At 36.9% G+C, this 26,216-nt stretch overlaps 1 protein-coding gene and 1 long non-coding RNA gene across 2 annotated transcripts; both read right to left on the reverse strand.

The window, feature by feature from the left end:
- Nucleotides 1–55: 55 nt before the first annotated feature.
- On the reverse strand, nt 56–1,114 carry LOC110880854 (putative F-box only protein 15). The gene has a single exon (XM_022129293.1). It carries the CDS (start codon nt 1,112–1,114, stop codon nt 56–58), a length of 1,059 nt encoding a protein of 352 aa, XP_021984985.1.
- A 3,514-nt stretch (nt 1,115–4,628) lies between these two features.
- Nucleotides 4,629–5,455, reverse strand: LOC110884282. Its single transcript, XR_004869542.1, has 3 exons — nt 5,300–5,455; nt 4,843–5,149; nt 4,629–4,769 (listed from the first exon to the last, which is right to left on the reverse strand). It is a non-coding gene; the product is annotated as an uncharacterized LOC110884282 (long non-coding RNA).
- Between the last annotated feature and the right edge of the window lie 20,761 nt (nt 5,456–26,216).

Raw genomic sequence — 26,216 nt, forward strand, 5'->3', positions numbered from 1 at the left:
ACACAAATCCTTAAAACATTGACATACATAATGATAACATTAAGTGAAAGCCAATCTAAATACTTGGTGAAACAATGGTCTGCACAAACACCGCACCCTTAAAACCTCGAAACCAAGAAACGGGATAAAAACATTCGAAGGGCTTCATATCCATTTCAATTGTAAACAACTTCCCTAATTTAGTCATCACAAACCAATTACCATTTGTCACATAATGTGTTATATCGCACCACAATGACAATGATATCGGGGGGATCGGAGGACATGATAAGACCTTAATCCAGTAATCCCCTTGTAGTGTCCATAGGTCAATTGTCATCTCAAACATGCCAGTGCTAGCAAACATGTGAAGCACATTTTTTACATTAACTAAAACACCTTGAACCATTCCATTAGAAGGAACGGGTGGAAAGCTTATCTCCTTGAACTGCTCCGAATTAACATCAAAACAAATCACCACATTCGTACCTACAATCCAACATTCGCAAACAGTGAAATATAGAGTACCACCACAAAATGTGCCAGCTGACCAATTGAAATGAGGGCTTAGGTACTCTTGTCTTGTTATGAAAGGAATATTTCTCCAAGAGTGTACTTCCCTAGAATAAACATAGACACCAAGTACACCACTCCTACGCTTTATATGCAAGACCTTGTAATCATCGTCAGCGTCAACGTACAAACCAATGGCATCAAGGTTATTTATATAGAATCCATGAGAATCAGGGGTTGACAAACGCTTGAAAGCAGTAGTTGTTGGATTCCAAAGAAGCAGCTCGTATGTATGATTCAAGCAAACACACAACAATCCGTTCAAATGTGAAAGTATTGAGACATCATTATTTTGGTGATGGAATGGAAATGTAACTGTTGAGCTTGGACCATAGTCATTGTTATTAGAGATGATTGGACGAACAGAACACGTTAGGTCGTCAATTAGTAGAACTCTCTGGTTAGATGAAACTACTGAGCGAGAACAATGTATCTTTACGAAATCTTGTGTTGACAATAACGCATACCATTGCTTACATACACTCTTAGAATGACCTACATCCTTTGCTGGCAGCCTCGTTAATATCTCAAACACGATTGTATGAGTAGGAAGATCAGCCATTGTTATACCTTCGTTTAATACAGATAATGATTATTTAGTTGTCCAATCTAAGAAGATTATACCTTGGTGATAGATTATAAATAATTCTACAATTACATCAATATGAGGGAAACAAAAAGCAAAACACGAAACACCAAGAGAGACTTTAATATTCAACAACTAAACAAATAACAACACCAAATGTTTCTAACTTAAACACAAATTGGATAACGATCCATAATTTACATATCCCGTGCCTCGACCATATCCGGTTCGTACGTAATCGTACTCAACTCCGTAGACTTCAAAATATTAACTGAAATAACAAATAAAATATAACTTTTATTAAACTACATGAGCCATTAGATCTAACTAATTATTAGAATGTTCATGTGTAAAGCATAACATACTATCTGGTAGATGAACCAACTTGAGACGTGATACATATATGATGGACCTTTGTTGCACGGCTCGAATGGAACGTATAACATCGGAAGGCTTCAGGGCAGACAAAATCAATTGTATTGTGTGACCACTGTATATTACGATTTTGGGTTAAAGTTCTTCTAATAATAATATTTTCTTACATATAACGTAAATATTATGTTTGTAATATGTTAATAATAAATAATAACGTACGTCTTATCTTGAAGAGAAAGTTCAAAACAACATCGATCACGTTTGCCTTCTGTTATTCTCCCAACCACATCTAAAACCAAATCAGTTAAATCGTATAGACCATATATAAAGTTTTATATATTTAATAAAAATTATAGATAGAGAATTAATATGTACCAACAATATCCATTTGAGGTCTCCTGTCATGCTTCAATTCTATAATGGAAGGGACCAATGGATATAAAGAAGCACCCCTTGGAATCGTAAGCGTAAGTGAAGAAAGCTTTGTATATTCGTTGATGACAATTTTCTTCTCGGACCAAACTAACACGTAATTCTGGTACTTTGGGCACTCAAGATAGTTGAGATTCTCAATTTGGAAATGATTCAATGAAAAAAAACCACCCATCAATGACGCGTCATTATATTTGTGTATCAAATTTTGTGGGACGAACGCAACAATTTTTTGTCTCTAAAATGAAAAGAAATTTAGTGGTGGAAAAACGCTTATATAACACAAAGTAAATTAAAATAATGTTCTTACGTGTTGATCAAGAAATATAACCACTAATCTCTTTCCATCGACGTCATGCCAAATAAACTCCACCTTAACAAAGATTATATTATACCATGCTCTATCATTTGTCAATGATGAAAATTCTTCAACGGAAAAATGATCAGACATATCCTATTAAGTGTTCAATATTAGTTAACTAAAAAAATAAAAACTCCAGAAATAAAATTTAAACTAAAACATGATTAAAATTAAACAGCAACAAATTTAAATTTAAACTAATACATAATTAAAAGTTACATAATTAAGATTCAAACTAATTCGAGAAAAAAAAAACTACAGTCATCATAAAAGTTGTTCTAAGGTTCCCAAACCATTTTTTCATCCAATGGTGGTTCGTAAACCGCCCCAGGGTCAGTTTCGTACCCTTCAGCCCAGGTCGGTAGTTCTTGTGTTTGAATGTAGTTTTCCACATAAGGGGGGTTTGAAGGTGGAGGATGCATAGGAAGTATAGGAGTGTTTGGCACCGGACGATGGCACCCCTCAATTTGTAGTCCACCAAATTGTAGTTGAGCGAAGGTATAGTCATACGCCCAATTCAACTCTTCATCCGTCCAACCAAATGGATCATCATATTCAGGGTTTGCCAATGGAGGTGGGGTTGAAACCGAAGGTGGGGTTAAAACCGGAGGTGGGGTTGACACCGGAGGTGGGTTTGAAGTTAGAGGGTTTGAATCAGGAAGGTTTAAATGGTTTGTTGATCCTAGTGATTCAACGGGAATTGGATAACCACCGCCCATACCTCTCAATTGATATGTGTTTGGAGTGATTTGTAAACTGAAAAATACACATAATTACTATAACAATCAGCTTTGTGAATACAGTATTGTTTTAAATACAGTATTGTTTTGAATATAGTATTGTTTTGAACACAGTATTGTTTTGAATACAGTATTGTTTTGAATACAGTATTGTTTTGAATACAGCTTTGTGAATACAGTATTGTTTTGTGAATACGGCGTTTTATTTTGTTTTGAATACAGTATTGTTTTAAAAAAAATTCCTGTAATGATGAAGGAAAAGATCAAAATATAACAGAACAAAGTAAATGAATGAAAAGATCATAATTATCACAAAACCATGACACATATCAGTCCCAAAAATGAAGGAAAAGATCAAAATATAACAGAACAAAGTAAAATCAAAACTACAAAAACAATTTACTATAATTTACACATATACATAATAACTATAACAATCAGCTTTGTGAATACAATATTGTTTTAAATACAGTATTGTTTTGAATACAGTATTGTTTTGAATACAGCTTTGTGAATACAGTATTGTTTTGTGAATACGGCGTTTTATTTTGCTTTGAATACAGTACTGTTTTAAAAAAAATTCCTGCAATGATGAAGGAAAAGATCAAAATATAACAGAACTAAGTAAATGAACCTAAATATCATAATTATCAAAAAACCATGACACATATCAGTCCCAAAAATGAAGGAAAAGAACTAAGTACATAACAATTTATCTTTTCACTATTCCATAACAGAACTAAGTACACATATCACAAAACCATGACACATAACAGAACTAAGTAAATGAAAAAATATATCAAAACATCCCACAGAACAAACTAAAATAAAAAGTACATAACAATTTATCTTTTCACTATTCCATATCTAAAATTGACCTAACTATCATAATTTTCATTGAACTACAACACTTATCATCCCCAAAAATGACCTAAATATAATAAGTATCACAAAACCATGACACATATCAGTCCCAAAAATGAAGGAAAAGATCAAAATATAACAGAACAAAGTAAAATCAAAACTACAAAAACAATTTATCCTTTCACTATCCCGAAAAATGAAAAAGTATATCAAAACATCCCACAGAACAAACTAAAATAAAAAGTACATAACAATCTATCTTTTCACTATTCCATATCTAAAATTGACCTAACTATCATAATTTTCTTTGAACTACAACACTTATCATCCCCAAAAATGACCTAAATATAATAAGTATCACAAAACCATGACACATATCAGTCCCAACAATGAAGGAAAAGATCAAAATATAACAGAACAAAGTAAAATAAAAACCACAAAAACAATTTATCCGTTCACTATCCCGAAAAATGAAAAAGTATATCAAAACATCCCACAGAACAAACTAAAATAAAAAGTACATAACAATCTATCTTTTCACTATTCCATATCTAAAATTGACCTAACTATCATAATTTTCTTTGAACTACAACACTTATCATCCCCAAAAATGACCTAAATATAATAAGTATCACAAAACCATGACACATATCAGTCCCAACAATGAAGGAAAAGATCGAAATATAACAGAACAAAGTAAAATAAAAACCACAAAAACAATTTATCCGTTCACTATGTCATATTTGAAAGAACTTACAACAATGCAAGAGGGAGATGTGAAAAGCCGACAAAAATTTTAAAACCTTGATGTGAGAGCCGAGAAACAACGCAAGATCCGAATGCAAAGAGTTGATATATTCTGAAATCGAAGTAAATAGAAGTTGTTAAGTTGATGTTTTGAAAGTAGGATTATTCAACTGAGATAAACTTACAATTTCAGTTGAGTGTAGTTGAGAGTTTGTAAAGTGTGAGTAGAGTGTAGATATCTCTGGATTATTTATAGAGACTGAAGGAAGCAGTGCTGTCTTTCAAACAGTGTATGGAAGAGTGTTGATATATTATAGAGACTGCAGCAAGCAAGCTGTCTTTCACACAAAAGTAAAGTGTTGCTTTTTCCTGTAGATTGTACTTCCCTGCTTTTGGCATCCCTTTTTGTCAGATGTGTGAGCATTGAGAGAGAAAGCAGATGGTGATCCGTGTGAAGTCAAATGGACGGTCCCGATCTTGATCCCTTTTTGTCTGTAGCATAAGTCAAATGGGTTAAGATCAGTTAAAAAACAAAAAGCATAAAAATAACAAAACACATCAAAAAACAGAGAATATAGTGAAGTTTATATTCTCTCAGTAGCATAGCATGTTAAAAATTAATATTCAAGGCTTAGAAATTACCAAAAAAGAGCGAAAAACCGACTGAATTCGAATCTCAGCCCATTCTTGACACTAATGCTCCGTTAGTTCTCGCAAAGTCAACCATCATAAAAAGAAATCAAGTATTAGTAAAGATTTGATATTAGTTATAACCAGTACACTATTAACTTAAAATAAATTTAATATAAATCACATTTTGTCAAGTTGCAAATATAAAAACCTTTATTATAAACAAAAAAGAAAAGAAAATTGATGAATGATGATAAACTTTACTTTACCTCTGATCAAATAACAGAGAATATAGTCAAGTTTATATTCTCTCAGTAGCATAGCATGTTAAAAATTAATATTCAAGGCTTAGAAATTACCAAAAAAGAGCGAAAAACCGACTGAATTCGAATCTCAGCCCATTCTTGACACTAACGCTCCGTTAGTTCTCGCAAAGTCAACCATCATAAAAAGAAATCAAGTATTAGTAAAGATTTGATATTAGTTATAACCAGTACACTATTAACTTAAAATAAATTTAATATAAATCACATTTTGTCAAGTTGCAAATATAAAAACCTTTATTATAAACAAAAAAGAAAAGAAAATTGATGAATGATGATAAACTTTACTTTACCTCTACTTGAGTGAGCATGAGACCACTAAGTGAGGGAACATTCTGCATATGAAGCCCCCATCGATTCGAATGAAGCAGCGTTCAGCGTCGCCAAAGCCAATTCCGAGACTCTCCAAGCAGATACACTTTCTCCGGCAGCGTTCAGCGTCGCCAAAGCCAATTCGTGACAGTCGTTAACCAAAGGTATAACTAATTAAATTCAGATCCTAAAAAAAGGTTTCCTTGCGAGTTGCGAGTGACATACCTGAGTCGATTCATCACAAAACACATGCGAAATCCTTCGTAAACCTCAGATTTCGTCCTTCGAACATCCGTCAACCGCTTCACCTGAAAAGTAAGAATCACAAAAGAACATGGTAAGATATATAACACTCATTGCAACTTATCAGAACATCAAACGGATCCCTTGTTCAAATCTGTGGATCCCTTGCCAGATAAAGCTTGTGATACATCTCATGAAACCCTAGATCTGCTCATCGAGCATCCCACAGAACAAACCAAAATCAAAAATACATAACAATCTATCTTTTCACAATTCCATATCTAAATGACCTAAATATCATAATTATCACACAACCATGACACTTATCAGTCCTAAAAATGAAGGAAAAGATCAAAATATAACAGAACAAAGTAAAATCAAAACTACAAAAACAATTTATCCTTTCACTATGTCATATCTGAAATTAATCTAACTATCATCACCAAAAATACAAATTCAAATATCACAAAACTTTCAACCTAATTTGAAATAACCGCATCTACTAACAAATCTACATCAAGATTAAAGATAAGAATCACAAAAGAACATGGTAAGATATATAACACTCATTGCAACTTATCAGAACATCAAACGGATCCCTTGTTCAAATATGTGGATCCCTTGCCAGATAAAGCTTGTGATACATCTCATGAAACCCTAGATCTGCTCATCGAGCATCCCACAGAACAAACCAAAATCAAAAATACATAACAATCTATCTTTTCACAATTCCATATCTAAATGACCTAAATATCATAATTATCACACAACCATGACACTTATCAGTCCCAAAAATGAAGGAAAAGATCAAAATATAACAGAACAAAGTAAAATCAAAACTACAAAAACAATTTATCCTTTCACTATGTCATATCTGAAATTAATCTAACTATCATCACCAAAAATACAAATTCAAATATCACAAGACTTTCAACCTAATTTGTAATAACCGCATCTACTAACAAATCTACATCAAGATTAAAGATAAATCAACATTTAGAACCTAACCTGAGTCGATTCATCACAAAACACATGCGAAACTCCTTCGTAAACCTCAGATTTCGTCCTTCGAACATCCGTCGACCGCTTCACCTGAAAAGTAATAATCACAAAAGAACATGGTAAGATATCTACTAACAAATCTACATCAAGATTAAAGATAAATCAACATTTAGAACCTAACCTGAGTCGATTCATCACAAAACACATGAGAAAATCCTTCGTAAACCTCAGATTTCGTCCTTCGAACATCCGTCAACCGCTTCACCTGAAAGTAAGAATCACAAAAGAACATGGTAAGATATCTACTAACAAATCTACATCAAGATTAAAGATAAAGCAACTTATCAGAACATCAAACGGATCCCTTGTTCAAATCTGTGGATCCCTTGCCAGATAAAACGGATCCCTTGTTCAAATCTGTGGATCCCTTGCCAGAACATCTCATGAAACCCTTGATCTGCTCATCAAACGGATCTGATGATAGATTCAAACGGATCTGGTGATAGAACTCATGAAACCCTAGATCGCCGAGAAGAGAGAAAAGAGAGAGAGAAGAGAGAGAAGAAGATCTGATGTTGTTTTGTGAGATGTGTGAGCATTGAGAGAGAAAGCATATGGTGATCCGTGTGAAGTCAAATGGACGGTCCCGATGTTGATCCGTGTGAGAAGTTAAAACATTTGGACGGCAGATGTATACCCTTGTAAAGGGTAAAAGGGTTTGTGTTTTCTTGTGCCTTAACAGTTGTACATTGTGCATTAAGTGTTTTTTCAACACCATGTTCAATTACCATCTTGTCCTTCACATATCCTTATTAAAGTAGTATAGATTAAAAAACAAAAAGCATAAAAATAACAAAACACATCAAAAAACAGAGAATATAGTGAAGTTTATATTCTCTCAGTAGCATAGCATGTTAAAAATTAATATTCAAGGCTTAGAAATTACCAAAAAAGAGCGAAAAACCGACTGAATTCGAATCTCAGCCCATTCTTGACACTAATGCTCCGTTAGTTCTCGCAAAGTCAACCATCATAAAAAGAAATCAAGTATTAGTAAAGATTTGATATTAGTTATAACCAGTACACTATTAACTTAAAATAAATTTAATATAAATCACATTTTGTCAAGTTGCAAATATAAAAACCTTTATTATAAACAAAAAAGAAAAGAAAATTGATGAATGATGATAAACTTTACTTTACCTCTGATCAAATAACAGAGAATATAGTCAAGTTTATATTCTCTCAGTAGCATAGCATGTTAAAAATTAGTATTCAAGGCTTAGAAATTACCAAAAAAGAGCGAAAAACCGACTGAATTCGAATCTCAGCCCATTCTTGACACTAACGCTCCGTTAGTTCTCGCAAAGTCAACCATCATAAAAAGAAATCAAGTATTAGTAAAGATTTGATATTAGTTATAACCAGTACACTATTAACTTAAAATAAATTTAATATAAATCACATTTTGTCAAGTTGCAAATATAAAAACCTTTATTATAAACAAAAAAGAAAAGAAAATTGATGAATGATGATAAACTTTACTTTACCTCTACTTGAGTGAGCATGAGACCACTAAGTGAGGGAACATTCTGCATATGAAGCCCCCATCGATTCGAATGAAGCAGCGTTCAGCGTCGCCAAAGCCAATTCCGAGACTCTCCAAGCAGATACACTTTCTCCGGCAGCGTTCAGCGTCGCCAAAGCCAATTCGTGACAGTCGTTAACCAAAGGTATAACTAATTAAATTCAGATCCTAAAAAAAGGTTTCCTTGCGAGTTGCGAGTGACATACCTGAGTCGATTCATCACAAAACACATGCGAAAATCCTTCGTAAACCTCAGATTTCGTCCTTCGAACATCCGTCAACCGCTTCACCTGAAAAGTAAGAATCACAAAAGAACATGGTAAGATATATAACACTCATTGCAACTTATCAGAACATCAAACGGATCCCTTGTTCAAATCTGTGGATCCCTTGCCAGATAAAGCTTGTGATACATCTCATGAAACCCTAGATCTGCTCATCGAGCATCCCACAGAACAAACCAAAATCAAAAATACATAACAATCTATCTTTTCACAATTCCATATCTAAATGACCTAAATATCATAATTATCACACAACCATGACACTTATCAGTCCTAAAAATGAAGGAAAAGATCAAAATATAACAGAACAAAGTAAAATCAAAACTACAAAAACAATTTATCCTTTCACTATGTCATATCTGAAATTAATCTAACTATCATCACCAAAAATACAAATTCAAATATCACAAAACTTTCAACCTAATTTGAAATAACCGCATCTACTAACAAATCTACATCAAGATTAAAGATAAGAATCACAAAAGAACATGGTAAGATATATAACACTCATTGCAACTTATCAGAACATCAAACGGATCCCTTGTTCAAATATGTGGATCCCTTGCCAGATAAAGCTTGTGATACATCTCATGAAACCCTAGATCTGCTCATCGAGCATCCCACAGAACAAACCAAAATCAAAAATACATAACAATCTATCTTTTCACAATTCCATATCTAAATGACCTAAATATCATAATTATCACACAACCATGACACTTATCAGTCCCAAAAATGAAGGAAAAGATCAAAATATAACAGAACAAAGTAAAATCAAAACTACAAAAACAATTTATCCTTTCACTATGTCATATCTGAAATTAATCTAACTATCATCACCAAAAATACAAATTCAAATATCACAAGACTTTCAACCTAATTTGAAATAACCGCATCTACTAACAAATCTACATCAAGATTAAAGATAAATCAACATTTAGAACCTAACCTGAGTCGATTCATCACAAAACACATGCGAAACTCCTTCGTAAACCTCAGATTTCGTCCTTCGAACATCCGTCGACCGCTTCACCTGAAAAGTAATAATCACAAAAGAACATGGTAAGATATCTACTAACAAATCTACATCAAGATTAAAGATAAATCAACATTTAGAACCTAACCTGAGTCGATTCATCACAAAACACATGAGAAAATCCTTCGTAAACCTCAGATTTCGTCCTTCGAACATCCGTCAACCGCTTCACCTGAAAGTAAGAATCACAAAAGAACATGGTAAGATATCTACTAACAAATCTACATCAAGATTAAAGATAAAGCAACTTATCAGAACATCAAACGGATCCCTTGTTCAAATCTGTGGATCCCTTGCCAGATAAAACGGATCCCTTGTTCAAATCTGTGGATCCCTTGCCAGAACATCTCATGAAACCCTTGATCTGCTCATCAAACGGATCTGATGATAGATTCAAACGGATCTGGTGATAGAACTCATGAAACCCTAGATCGCCGAGAAGAGAGAAAAGAGAGAGAGAAGAGAGAGAAGAAGATCTGATGTTGTTTTGTGAGATGTGTGAGCATTGAGAGAGAAAGCATATGGTGATCCGTGTGAAGTCAAATGGACGGTCCCGATGTTGATCCGTGTGAGAAGTTAAAACATTTGGACGGCAGATGTATACCCTTGTAAAGGGTAAAAGGGTTTGTGTTTTCTTGTGCCTTAACAGTTGTACATTGTGCATTAAGTGTTTTTTCAACACCATGTTCAATTACCATCTTGTCCTTCACATATCCTTATTAAAGTAGTATAGATTAAAAAACAAAAAGCATAAAAATAACAAAACACATCAAAAAACAGAGAATATAGTGAAGTTTATATTCTCTCAGTAGCATAGCATGTTAAAAATTAATATTCAAGGCTTAGAAATTACCAAAAAAGAGCGAAAAACCGACTGAATTCGAATCTCAGCCCATTCTTGACACTAATGCTCCGTTAGTTCTCGCAAAGTCAACCATCATAAAAAGAAATCAAGTATTAGTAAAGATTTGATATTAGTTATAACCAGTACACTATTAACTTAAAATAAATTTAATATAAATCACATTTTGTCAAGTTGCAAATATAAAAACCTTTATTATAAACAAAAAAGAAAAGAAAATTGATGAATGATGATAAACTTTACTTTACCTCTGATCAAATAACAGAGAATATAGTCAAGTTTATATTCTCTCAGTAGCATAGCATGTTAAAAATTAATATTCAAGGCTTAGAAATTACCAAAAAAGAGCGAAAAACCGACTGAATTCGAATCTCAGCCCATTCTTGACACTAACGCTCCGTTAGTTCTCGCAAAGTCAACCATCATAAAAAGAAATCAAGTATTAGTAAAGATTTGATATTAGTTATAACCAGTACACTATTAACTTAAAATAAATTTAATATAAATCACATTTTGTCAAGTTGCAAATATAAAAACCTTTATTATAAACAAAAAAGAAAAGAAAATTGATGAATGATGATAAACTTTACTTTACCTCTACTTGAGTGAGCATGAGACCACTAAGTGAGGGAACATTCTGCATATGAAGCCCCCATCGATTCGAATGAAGCAGCGTTCAGCGTCGCCAAAGCCATTTCCGAGACTCTCCAAGCAGATACACTTTCTCCGGCAGCGTTCAGCGTCGCCAAAGCCAATTCGTGACAGTCGTTAACCAAAGGTATAACTAATTAAATTCAGATCCTAAAAAAAGGTTTCCTTGCGAGTTGCGAGTGACATACCTGAGTCGATTCATCACAAAACACATGCGAAAATCCTTCGTAAACCTCAGATTTCGTCCTTCGAACATCCGTCAACCGCTTCACCTGAAAAGTAAGAATCACAAAAGAACATGGTAAGATATATAACACTCATTGCAACTTATCAGAACATCAAACGGATCCCTTGTTCAAATCTGTGGATCCCTTGCCAGATAAAGCTTGTGATACATCTCATGAAACCCTAGATCTGCTCATCGAGCATCCCACAGAACAAACCAAAATCAAGAATACATAACAATCTATCTTTTCACAATTCCATATCTAAATGACCTAAATATCATAATTATCACACAACCATGACACTTATCAGTCCTAAAAATGAAGGAAAAGATCAAAATATAACAGAACAAAGTAAAATCAAAACTACAAAAACAATTTATCCTTTCACTATGTCATATCTGAAATTAATCTAACTATCATCACCAAAAATACAAATTCAAATATCACAAAACTTTCAACCTAATTTGAAATAACCGCATCTACTAACAAATCTACATCAAGATTAAAGATAAGAATCACAAAAGAACATGGTAAGATATATAACACTCATTGCAACTTATCAGAACATCAAACGGATCCCTTGTTCAAATATGTGGATCCCTTGCCAGATAAAGCTTGTGATACATCTCATGAAACCCTAGATCTGCTCATCGAGCATCCCACAGAACAAACCAAAATCAAAAATACATAACAATCTATCTTTTCACAATTCCATATCTAAATGACCTAAATATCATAATTATCACACAACCATGACACTTATCAGTCCCAAAAATGAAGGAAAAGATCAAAATATAACAGAACAAAGTAAAATCAAAACTACAAAAACAATTTATCCTTTCACTATGTCATATCTGAAATTAATCTAACTATCATCACCAAAAATACAAATTCAAATATCACAAGACTTTCAACCTAATTTGAAATAACCGCATCTACTAACAAATCTACATCAAGATTAAAGATAAATCAACATTTAGAACCTAACCTGAGTCGATTCATCACAAAACACATGCGAAACTCCTTCGTAAACCTCAGATTTCGTCCTTCGAACATCCGTCGACCGCTTCACCTGAAAAGTAATAATCACAAAAGAACATGGTAAGATATCTACTAACAAATCTACATCAAGATTAAAGATAAATCAACATTTAGAACCTAACCTGAGTCGATTCATCACAAAACACATGAGAAAATCCTTCGTAAACCTCAGATTTCGTCCTTCGAACATCCGTCAACCGCTTCACCTGAAAGTAAGAATCACAAAAGAACATGGTAAGATATCTACTAACAAATCTACATCAAGATTAAAGATAAAGCAACTTATCAGAACATCAAACGGATCCCTTGTTCAAATCTGTGGATCCCTTGCCAGATAAAACGGATCCCTTGTTCAAATCTGTGGATCCCTTGCCAGAACATCTCATGAAACCCTTGATCTGCTCATCAAACGGATCTGATGATAGATTCAAACGGATCTGGTGATAGAACTCATGAAACCCTAGATCGCCGAGAAGAGAGAAAAGAGAGAGAGAAGAGAGAGAAGAAGATCTGATGTTGTTTTGTGAGATGTGTGAGCATTGAGAGAGAAAGCATATGGTGATCCGTGTGAAGTCAAATGGACGGTCCCGATGTTGATCCGTGTGAGAAGTTAAAACATTTGGACGGCAGATGTATACCCTTGTAAAGGGTAAAAGGGTTTGTGTTTTCTTGTGCCTTAACAGTTGTACATTGTGCATTAAGTGTTTTTTCAACACCATGTTCAATTACCATCTTGTCCTTCACATATCCTTATTAAAGTAGTATATATATATATATATATATATATATATATATATATATATATATATATATATATATATACGAATCCCAAGTATGAAACACAATATTTCATTGATTTGGTATTTGTTCGATGGTTGTGGAGGCACAGATGTCACACAACTGTCTCCTAAACTTTATGTTTTAACAAGGTTCCAAGCAACCTATAAGTGATTGAGACCATCCAAGCTTACCATCTTCAATATGGTGAGACTTGTGTTTTGGTAATGTGTGAACCATCGAAGCCTAGGCTTTCCAACTTTGTTTCGACTACTTCACTTGTTGATTTGTTAATCAATCATCTAAGTTACTAAGTAAACTTACTAGTAACAAAGTGACCAAACTAAACCAACTCTCCAAACATTTGCCATGATTGGAACGCACTAGTCTAGTTTGAGATCACTTGGTTATTTAGTGACTTAGATGTTACAATATTCAAAGTAGCTTTCAAGAACCAAAATGAACCAACCCCACCTCGTCTCCAACATTTACCATGTTGGGTATGCACACGTCCAGGTTATCATCATTAGCTTCTTAGTAGATTATGTACTTTTATATTTTAGTCCATATTCATGACCAGCCGAAGTCATCAACTAAGTTGATGACTTTGTGATTTGGTGAATCATATAATGACGTTTAATGGATGCTAATTATCATACCTCCTTGCATGACCATCGTCATGGTACCTTTACTTTACATTTTACCATAACTTATACATTATCCTCTAAAAAATCTGAACCCAACCCAAGAATCAAATCCGCAACTCACACACCTTCGTTTCCCATCTAAGGGTAACTTCGGTGTTCCAAACTCAAGACTCGTCAAACTCACGTTCGTGGACATTCTACGCAAACCGTGAGTATACTCAATCCCATTTTCCTTTATACACACTTAGGGTACAACATGTTCTCAATATTACAAATAACATATTCACGATTAAACTAGTTCTTATAAATACTCTATCCGTTACAAACATCTACCCTAAATAGATTACATTCTTTTGACAAGTATATGTTACATAAGCCAAAGCATTGTTAACGCATACTTTGATATAAACAGATATAGCTCTTATATGATAGATATCATAACATACTGAGATAGATCCAATGGGACATTAGTTTCATTCCATAAGTTTAACCTTAAAATGGGTCCTTATACATGTAACAAACAATATTACTCTCCCTTTAAAGGATAATAGGATCAATGAGATTATATCCTTGTGCTTTATTAATTAGAAGCCTTATGTAGGTTTAAGTCTATATTTGTTTAGATATTACTCACATTGCAACACACTAGATATCTCTAGATTAATGTGAAGCATCTTATAGAGTATGAAAATATCTTTAAAGGAAACGAGAGACTATAATTTAAAGAAGAAGTGAGAACTCAAACTGGTTGATTACTCTAAATTTGTAATATTCATAGATGATAAAATGTAATCTCGGGGTATATCCTTATGTCAGCAGACAAATTCTATCTCATGGGGGAGTCATAAGAGACTGATAACAACAACTTAATATGTCACACCCCAACCGATGGCGGAACATCAGGGCGTGGCACTAGGCGAACCAGATTGCTCATGAGATCCATAACAACTAAATGTTATCAATATTTTTAAGGTCAATTGTCCCATACCAATCAACAAATATTCGAAAAATAATTATTACAGATAATGAGTTTCTCTCGAACAAAGCAAGTCTAACAACGTAGATTTTCTAATTGATGTAGTTTCTAGACTTCCTATCTTGATTCCACAAAACATCAGCATCCATAACATCCTAGACACGTGTTACATACGTTAAAATAAAGTCAATACACATGGTGTAAAGGTGAGTACACAAGTTTTAATAGTATATAGTATAGCGAAAACGATTTGCACATAACCAGCATGTAACACGTAGAAATATGAAGCAAGTAAGCTATCGACAATGAAATATGCAACCGACATGACTGCGAGTGGTAGAATGCGCAACACATTATCACCACTGTGACCATGTGAAGTAAAACCCTTAACAACCAATGTCCACGACAGGTGCTGAGTCCAAACTATAGTACTATCATTGCTAAGGTGTCAGGCAACAATCACTGTGTAAACATAACATACAAGCATTTATCGAAAACACGTATCACATGCGAGAGCGGTTAGCTTATAAAAGGGTTTGCGTTGTGTGTTGATGTGATTTGATATAGGTAATGTTTGTAACACCCAAAAGTGCGTGAAACAAAAAGGGTTCGAGTATACTCATTGTCTGTGTTTAGTAAATAAACACAATCTTGGATTGAAGGGAGCACGTGGGAGATTAGCCTGATCACAGAACAATAGTGTAAGCGTTGAACAACGTATAACGGTGCGTCGAGTGAGATGATTGATCGGATGGTGGTTCGATCGGATGACCGTCCGGACGGATGACCATTCGGTCGGTTGGTCATTCAATTCAGGAAGTGTATTTGTAAAACGTTGAACTTTTGAAGTTTTTGTTGTAGTATAAATAAAGTCATTCGATCGGATGGTCATCCGGATAGAAGGCCATTCGATCGGATAGCTATTCGATTGAAATCTGATATTCTTTGAAGTTTTGAAAAATTGTCTAAGTGTTGAACTTACAGGTCACCTAGTCGAATAGTCATTCGATCGGATAGTCATCCGATCGGGTGGCTATTCGATCGGCGATCTGATGTTTTGCAAATTTTGGTAAAATCAGCTAAGTTGAAAAGTTTTGCGGTTTAACCGGGACGGCTTGACGACGTGTTAAACAATGCGAATCACACCAAGTCCAGCTCAGTCGCTCGGATGGGAATCAACCCGTTCGATCAGACTTAACTGTTCTTGATGGAGTTTCATGTTCAACCCGTGAGTTGGTCGTCTCTTCGGTAGAAATCTGTTCTCAGACCGGTTCTCTACTGGAGAATGGGTAGAGAGCCTGAGCGAGTTCAGATTCCAACAGTTTTGGGTAAAAAGTGAAGAATGTTGAAGAAAAGTTTGAATCAGTTGTTAAATGTTTAGATTTAGACGAAATCAGTGTAAAAACATGTAGAAATCCTTTAGATCTAAACTGTTCTTGATAAGATGAGGTCACACTTCAGTGTTCATAAGAACCCAAGGTGACGTCACCCTAAAACAGCCCAAATCAGGTGATTTCATGGTGTAAATGTAAGATTTGATGGAGAAGATGATGAGAAAGTGTGTGCTGATGATAGAAGTACAAGATTTAGAGTGAAAACTTACAAGAATCGCGAGGAATCGAGAGAAAAAAGGGACCTGAAAGCGTGCTGGTCGGATAAGGCTGTCACATCAATGAACAGTTGATGTGACAGGTGAGTATTTATAGTGCGAGAGGGTGAGAGGCGGTGAAGGGTTAAGTGGGTCGGACGGCCGTTCGATCGGATGGCCATCTAATTGGATGGTTATCCGGTCGGATATCCATTCGATTGAATGGTCGTTCGATCGGTTGGCTTGCGTGGGTTAGTTTTCCAACTTTTCGTTCTGTGCATTGAGCGTTGTGTTTAAGTGAGTTGTGAGTAAGCGATGCGATAGTATTGAACAATAGTTACACAAATGACATAACTAACACATTGTAACGCCTGCGTCCCTAGACTTTTAGCATTTGTCCCTTTTAGCCCCTAAACTATGTGATACTTAAAAGTGATATGAAGGCCAAGTACCCGCAGCTCTTTGAGCAGTCTTCTTCTTAGATTTCGGGGACGAAATCTCCTAAAGGAGGGGAGACTGTAACGTCTGCGTCCCTAGACTTTTAGCATTTGTCACTTTTAGCCCCTAAATTATGTGATACTTGATACTATTAATACTTGATGAATCTTATGCTATGAAACTAAGGAAACTATGATGCTTGATACTTGGAGACTATGATACTATGACACTATGGAAACTATGATTCTATGATACTATTATTCTATGAGACTGGATTCTATGATTCTTGATACTTGGAAGCTAGATTCTTGACTCTTGATACTTTGGTGCTTGACTCTTGAGGCTCGTGAAACTTGAGACTTGGTTGAATGAGGGACTAGAGTCTTGTCACTGGCGGAAACTATGAAACTATGGAAACTATGGAAACTTTTGTGTTAACGATATAATCTAGTTATGTGATACTATTACCCAATAATAATAACGCAATGCAACGCTTAATCTAACTCGCAAAAAGAATCAAAGACGGGAACGCGGAAAGGATAGGATTAACCGAATGGCAATCAAATCGAATGACTAACCGATCGGATGGCCATTCGACCGAGCTGCCATCCGACCCACTGCACATCGCCTTCACTCACTCTGACACTATAAATAGGCCTGTCACATCATCATTCTCACTTATGTGACAGCCTCACTCGATCCAGACGCACGCACTCCTCTTTCTTCCATTTCTCAGCGATTTTGGTACGTTTTACACTAGATTCTTGTACAACTTTCATCTACACATTATTCTCTACATGATTCTCACTTGAAATCTTACTTTTCACCGTGAAATCTCTAAGATTTGAGCTCCTGAAGGTGATGTCATCATGGCGGTTTGTACCAAACTGTTGTGTGATGTCATTCTAGTTAAGATCTAGCTCAGATCTAAGGAATTTCATTTGTTTTGCACTAAATCTTTCCTAAATCTAGACTTTTCAACTAAAACTTATGTTTATCTTCTTCGGTTCTTAAACTTTTCACTTAAGACGGTGGGATCCGGATCTGAACGGACTAAAGACTTGATGATTAGTCTTGAATCAGCTTGGAAATGGATTATTGCCGGATAAGATGGCCGGAGTACGGATTCCGACATAAACCCCACCAAGAACAGACGACTGGACGGACTAGGGGTGATTCCCAACCGATCAGAATGGTGTACGTTGGTGTGTTTACCATTGTCTCAATACATACCAATTCGTCGCCGTTTAATCAGAAACTTAGAAACTTTACAAGTTTAGAAACGGGACAAGGACAACCCAATCGAGTGGCAATCCGATCGAACAACCACCCGATCGAGTGACACTTTCCTCTTAACTTTAACCACTTTGATACCTTGAATCTTTGATCGTCGAACGGCAATCTGATCGAATAGTCATCCGATCGAACTGTCATCCGATCAAGGAGGCAATGTGCCTTGGAATCTTTCAACACTTGGAAACTTTTTAGAAACTTGAAACTTTGGAAACCTCCATGATCGAGTGGCAATCCGATCGGATAGCCATCCGATCGAGGCAACTTGATTGAAACTTCGTAATCTTTTGGATCGATTGACCATTCGATCAGATGACCATCCGATCCGATGGCCATCCGTCCCTCACTCACAACAGTCACCCAATCGAGTAGCTATCCGATCGGACAACCATTCGACCCGGTGACTGATCCGAAACTTGGTTTAAATCTCGTTATTCTGCCCGACTCTTATCTGTTGAAATCTAATCAGACTAAACCTAAAGAGCTCCCTTTGATCCAATAACAGTTAATCTGTTAAGCAATCACTGTGAGTGTACTCGATCCCTTTTTGCTTTAAACTTTGAGATGCATCATGTATTCTATTAAACTACAATACTTGAGACTTTTTGGAAACTAAACTCTATCCTATGTGTATGTGAAACTTGTGATTCTTCTATTCTAGACTCTTTGTGCTATGTGGACGTTTAATCGAGGGTCTGTAGTTCCGCCTTAACAATAGTAGCGCTATAGGAGATGCACCTCCCCATTATTCTCGGGGGTATTGTTAGGAGGATTCTAGTTTTCTTTGAGACTTGGGAAAACAGCAAAGCATCGAGATACTTGGGCTATCACTTGTTGGACTGTGAACACTAGCATGGTTGAAACTATTTTGTTACCTTTACATATGGATATGAGACTTTTATTGTATTATACTATTATTCAAACTTGTATACTCGCCGGTACATTTTGTACTGACTCTATTTTAATACATGTTGCAGGCTGACAGGATGCTAGGAATCGTGAAACAAGCTAGGATGGGACTTAGATACTCCATGTAGCTAGATCTAGAAACTATGAAACAATGATTATGTTTGTTTTAGTTTGATACTATGTTTTGGTGGTTTATGATGTTTTAGACAAATTGCGTGAAATGAATCTAATTTATAATGAAATTATTTAGTGTTATGGATTCTCATGAGCAATCTGACCGCTTAGTGCTCGCACCCCGATGTTTCCGCCATCGGTTGGGTTGTGACAGATTGGTATCAAAGCCATAACTATAGAGAATTAGGATGAGTAGGAATACTTGCTCTAGTCTATAGTTCTAGGAGTCTTGACTCTTATTTGTTGTTTAAGACTTATGCATTCTACCGTATCTGCTTCCTAGCAGCACAATTTCCTGTTAAACTTACATGCCTTTCCTAAGGCTGACACAATATACACTTGATACTTTGAAAACACTGTTAACCAGTGTTTGTGTTTTGCACGAGATCTGCCCTCAAGTCAGGAGTGACATCCAAACCTTGATGGAAAATCTCCATATTATTCTAGTAGGTCTTTTCTGCAGATAAGTACCGACACTATTAGGGTACGATGTTGTCAAGTTAGAGGTGAAACTCAGACCTTGATAACTAGTCCCACTCTTTGATTTTTATGTCTCGCCAAAGTCTTGAAATTCCTAATCAATTAGGTACGTGAAATGACCAAAAGGACGAATATCGTAGGCCTAACATCGATGACGTATTTGTCTAAGTAAGTCAAGACACGTTACCTCAATTCGAAAGGGGTTCGAATCACTTTGGTTAGTCGCCGTTCCTCTACCCGGAACAATCTTATGTTTCACGAGCCTATCTTTTATGTTATCTCGATTTTACACGTGGTTTTAAACTTGATTCTTCGTTTATCTTGATTCTTCATTTATTTTGAGGCTTTTACACAATTTTGCACGTATGTCCGCAATCTGAAACATTAACTCTAATCTCAGGATCAAACTAAATTTATGAAGCTTTATTCTATCATGTTAATCTATGTGGGAATCTCGATCGACTATGATACTATATGAAACTATCTGACGAATCTATGTGTTGTTGTGGTTGTAAGACACTAAACGTAACATGGCATAGCAATACGAGGGAAAAGTGACGTGTCTGAAACATGGTGGATATGCCGCTAGTACTTCCTATATACAAGTGTTTTCGACATGTTACCAACTTTCGTACCAAGTGCCATGCGAAACTTAGTTTTTTGCAGACCGATGATGAGGTTGTCGAATTCTAAAACTATGGGAAACTACTTGTGTAATCTAAGTAAAATCTAAGCGTGATCTATGTGTAATCTATTTGTACTCTAGCATAATCTACGTGTAATATAAGTATGTGTTGCTTGAGAAACAAAATACGAAACGTAGCCTAGCGCCGAAGACGAGGCGGACGTGGCATGTTCGAAACATGGTGGATACGCCGCTGGTACTTCCTATATATAAGTGTTTCTGGCATGTTACCAAACCTTCGTACCACGCGCTAAGCGAAGTTCGTAGTTTTGTAGGCTCGGGTTGAAGTTGTGGAATCTATTTGGTTAATCTAGGTGGTTGAATCTATTTGGTTAATCTATGTTGTGAGAAGTGGTGAAATCTAATGTTGTGGTTAATGAAGCATGACACCGATGACGAGACGGACGTGGCATGATTGAAGCGTGGTGGATACGCCGCTGGTACTTCCTATATATAAGTGCTTCCGTCATGTTGCCGAACTTTCGTAGCACGTGCCATGCGGGGTTTCGTTGTTTATGGATTGTTAACGCTAATCTATGAGAATCTATGTGAAACTATTGGAATCTATTGAATCTATTGGAAACTATTGAATCTATTGAAATCTATTGGAATCTATTGAATCTATTGGAAACTATTGAATCTATTGAAATCTATTGGAATCTATGTGAGTCTATTGGAACCTATGTGAATCTATGATGATGATGATGAGTGTGTATTGCGACACGTAACATGACACCGAGTACGAGGCGGAAGCAATGTGCCCGAAGCGTGGTGGATACGCCGCTGGTACTTCCTATATATAAGCGTTTCTGACATGTTGCCAAACTTCGTACAACGTGCCATGTGAAGGTCGTGGGTTTTGCATTGTTGAGTCTATTGGAATCTATGTGAAACTTGAATCTCTAATCTAAGCGAATCTTGTTGAATCTTGAGTCTTAAACTATCGTGTGTGAATCTATACTATGAGACTTTAGACTTATATGATCCTCTTATTGGATCTTTAGATGTCTTCTCGAAAGCTATCCGACACTCTCAAAAGATCCAGGGAAAAGTCTCAGAAAAAAATGATGTCCTTCATGGCCGACCAGATTGCTCGAGTCGTGCCAAAGATCGTCTCTGAGATCCAAGGATCAAACACTCCTCCATCCTCTGTGGATTTGAAGGCCGAGAAGCTAAAGCCTACAAAGTTCAGCTACAAACATTTCATCTCTTACAACCCTAAGCCTTTCACGGGCAGTGATGGGTGACCGCGATGCTCGAGTGGTTTGACAGCATTGAGGTTACCTTTATCAACAGTGAGTGCCCGGACCATATAAAGACTAGGAGTGTGACTGGGATGTTTCAAGGCAGAGCGTTGGAGTGGTGGTCTAACGAGAGAAACATTCGTTTGAATGAAGAAGCCTATGCTCTTCCATGGGCTGAGGTGCGAGAGCTAATGATGCTTGAGTTCTGCCCTCCCCATGAGCAGTTGAAACTTGAAGAAGAGTTTTGGCACTTGAAGCAGATTGGTGATGATAATCTGGCTTATACTACCCCTTTCAAGCAGCTCAGTTTGATCGTTCCTCACTTGGTTTCTACCCCTAAGCGCATGATAACCAAGTACATCAATGGTCTACCTCCTGCTATGCGTGATTCTATTAAAGCAGCTCAAGTCGAAACTATTGAGGAAGTCTAACGCCTTGCAGCAAGTCTCAACAACAACCGTGTTCGCGATATGCAGTTTGCTAACTCTGCTCCTTCTATGTCTACTCATCAGGTTACTCAGCAGTCTAGTGGCAGCAAGAACAAGAGGCGAAAGTCTCAGGGTTCAGGATGCAACGCTATTGTACCTGCTGCAAACCCTGTTACTAAACCTGCTCCTGCTACTACCGTTCCAATCACTACTTCACCAGAAGTCATGAAGCAGTACTCTGGGTCTTACCCCAAGTGTACAACTTGCAATTTTCATCATCCTGCAACTTCTGCATGTCGTTTGTGCACCAACTGCAATCGCTATGGTCACACGACTCCTTACTTTCGTCAAGCTAACCCTGCTCAACCAGCTCCGCAAGCCACAGCTCAGGCAGCCCTACCAGCACTTCCAGCCCCTCAGCAGAATCCGAGGCCCGTTAATGCTGTTCATGCATGCTACAAGTGTGGAGATACTACTCACCTATGTAACCAGTGTCCTCAGCTGAACCAGGACCAACAGCCAGCCGCTCGTGGACGAGCCTTCAATCTTAATGCCAATCAGGCTCGTAACGACAACGACGTCGTTAATGGTACGTTTATCGTGAATAACCTTTACGCCTCGATTCTATTTGATACTAGTGCCGATAGAAGTTTTATGTCCATGGAATTTGAATCTTTGTTAAATTGTGCACGCTCTATGTTACTTAAGTCGTTTTCGGTGGAGATTGCCGATGGGAAGTCTATTCTAGTTGGTTTTATTCTCTATGGTTGTTCCCTGACTCTTAAAGACCACGTATTTACTATTGATCTACTACCCATGCAATTGGGTAGTTTTGATGTCATTATTAGCATGGATTGGTTGCGTAAGAACCATGCCGAGATTGCTTGTCACGAGAAGTTTGTTCGTCTACCTCTTCCGTCCGGCGATATTTTGCATGTCTATAGATGCTTACGTAAACAGAACCTTTCCTTCTGGGCCCACGTGGTGGAACAAAAGGGCAAAGGGAAGAACATAAGTGACGTTCCAGTAGTGTGTGATTTCCCTGACATCTTTCCTGAAGATCTTCCTGGTCTTTCTCCTCCTAGATCCGTTGACTTTCGTATTGATCTCAAACCTAGTGCGACTCCTGTCGCCTAGGCTCCCTATCGTCTTGCACCTTCCGAGATGCAAGAATTATCCAGCCAACTACAAGAATTGCTCGAAAAGGAATTCATTCGTCCAAGTACCTCCCCGTGGGGTGCTCCCATGCTATTCGTCAAGAAGAAAGATGGTTCGTTCCGTATGTGTATCGACTACCGTGAACTTAATAAGCTTACTGTTAAAAATCGTTATCCTTTACCTCGTATTGATGATTTATTCGACCAACTACAAGGCGCGTCATGTTTCTCGAAAATCGATCTTCGTTCTGGCTATCATCAGCTTCGTGTACTCGAGGATGATATACCCAAAACCGCTTTCCGTACTCGTTATGGACACTACGAGTTCGTGGTCATGCCTTTCGGATTGACCAACGCACCCGCTATAACAGCCCTAACGTAAACCGACACCCTCATAATTTTTCCGACACCCTAAAAATATTTAAAATGTCCTAAAATGTCTTTAAATATACCCCGTATGTGAAAACCGAGCCCGAAATATAACATAACATTAAAAATAAATTAAAAACAAGAAAAATCAAGTTGAGGTGGGCCGCGTAGGATCCCACATCAACCTTACGCGGGCGGTATCAAGGCTGAAACTTAGTCCGGTGAAATTTTAAGTTAAGGCGGGCCGCGTAAGCTCACCTTAAATCTTACGCGGGCCGCTAGAGATCATTAAACGCGAAGACACCCTGAGCCGACACGTGTCGACATCATGGTAGACCTATACGCTGACCCAGCTAAGCTACATGTTGACCGGGTGTTGACGCGGGCCGCGTAAGGCTTCGCCTTACCTTACGCAGGCCGCCTGAAAGTCGAATTCAGCAAGTATAAATAGATGGCATCGGATTTCATTTCAGTTCGCTCACAATTTCAGTTTCGAATCACAATTTCTATAGGAAAGTTATAATACTCGGGTATTATACCCCTAATTAGCGAGGTTCTGCTCCGTTGTAAGTATTATAACCCCTGGATACATATTAGATACGCTGCCCGATTGATCTAGGGTTCCGTAACGGCTGTCGTGGTTCTGCCCGACGTAGTCGTGACGTCTCGGGGAGGGTACTACTAATGTTAAAATGGGTTATTATACTAACACGTGTGCTTTTGTGTAAATTATAGATTGTCACGAGGAAACCTTACGAAAAACCTAAAACAGCAATGTGAGTTGATCCACTTTTTGTAAATCTTTTTGTTAATTGTTTTTACAAAACCTTAAATACCTTTCTATGCGAATAACAGTTATTGAGTATTTGTAAGAATACAATTATCGTGGGTATGTTGCGGTTTTGTATACAAAATTTGTTACCACCTGGTCAAGGAGTAACATTTCCACAAGTCAGGTTTGACAGTACCGACGGGTGATAATTGATATAACTTGGAAACAAATGTAATTGAGGGATCGCCCTCAATACTGTACACTGTGAAATGGTTTTACTTAAACTTGATTAAACTGAGATTCACTCACCAGTATTTTCCACTGACAAAATGTTTTTAAAAACGTGTTTCAGGTAACAAAAGGTGAAAGCCAAATAGAAGCCAGCTGGACAGCACTGAAGGCTTGGAAAAGTGGCAATAAAGTTACCTAAGAATAAAATAGATGTTTTGTTAAATAAAATAGGATTTATTCCTATAAAAGTGTGTATACTGAAAACTTGGGTTTTACCCATGTGTTTAATGTTATAAAATATGGTGGTTTACTCTAATTAAATATTTCCTAACTACGGTCCTGATGAAAATTTCCGCTGCCAAATTGGTTAATAACGTGATACCACCGAAACTGGCTCGCGGCCGCCCGTTCCCGGGGATTAGGGATCGGGGGTTGTGACAGAAGGTGGTATCAGAGCTATGCCACTAATTCAGCCACAGAAGTGTTATGCTGACATCAAAATTCAAAGTGTTAGGAAATAAATTACAGAAATACGTGCATAATTGTATTTTCTTGTTATGTGTTATCTGACTATCTGTTAGTTTACAGTATGAGCGACCAAGGACCATCTGACGCGTATCGTCAATTGTCTGGTTCGCCTAGAAGTGAAGGCACCTCCTCTTCTCAGCCTGCCCTCTCTGGGTACTCTGCTGATACGGAAGAAAGAATCTTTGTGTTTAAGGCTCAGTCTGAAGAGCCATTTCCTTAGAAAAAGAGAGGATGGTTCAGTAGGAGAGCACACGAGCGTAGAAAACGTATGAAAAAGTTGCAGGAACAGCGAGTGTTAGCCGCAGCTAAAAGAGAAACCGATGCCTATGCCCAGGATATGCTCAATAGGGGTATAGCCAATATCCATATTTTAGCAACCACTGCAGCTGACCCAAACCTGGAGCAAATGCTAGGACCCCAACCACAACCACCGATTCCTGACCAACCCATGGAGATAGAAAATCCCGAAAACCAAATAGAAATGCATGATTTCAACCCGGAGGAGATACCTAGGGTACCTGCACCAAATCCCTTAGACCCAAACAATTACGACCCCTGGTGGGACGATGTTAGGGACTATGTGCAACAAAACCCGATACAGGAAAATGTGCCAATGCCCAATCTAGGAGCCTACCCAGGGTTAGATCCTCAAGATCCCTATTAC

Source organism: Helianthus annuus, chromosome 10, assembly GCF_002127325.2.
Source record: "Helianthus annuus cultivar XRQ/B chromosome 10, HanXRQr2.0-SUNRISE, whole genome shotgun sequence".
Taxonomy (NCBI): Eukaryota; Viridiplantae; Streptophyta; class Magnoliopsida; order Asterales; family Asteraceae; genus Helianthus; species Helianthus annuus.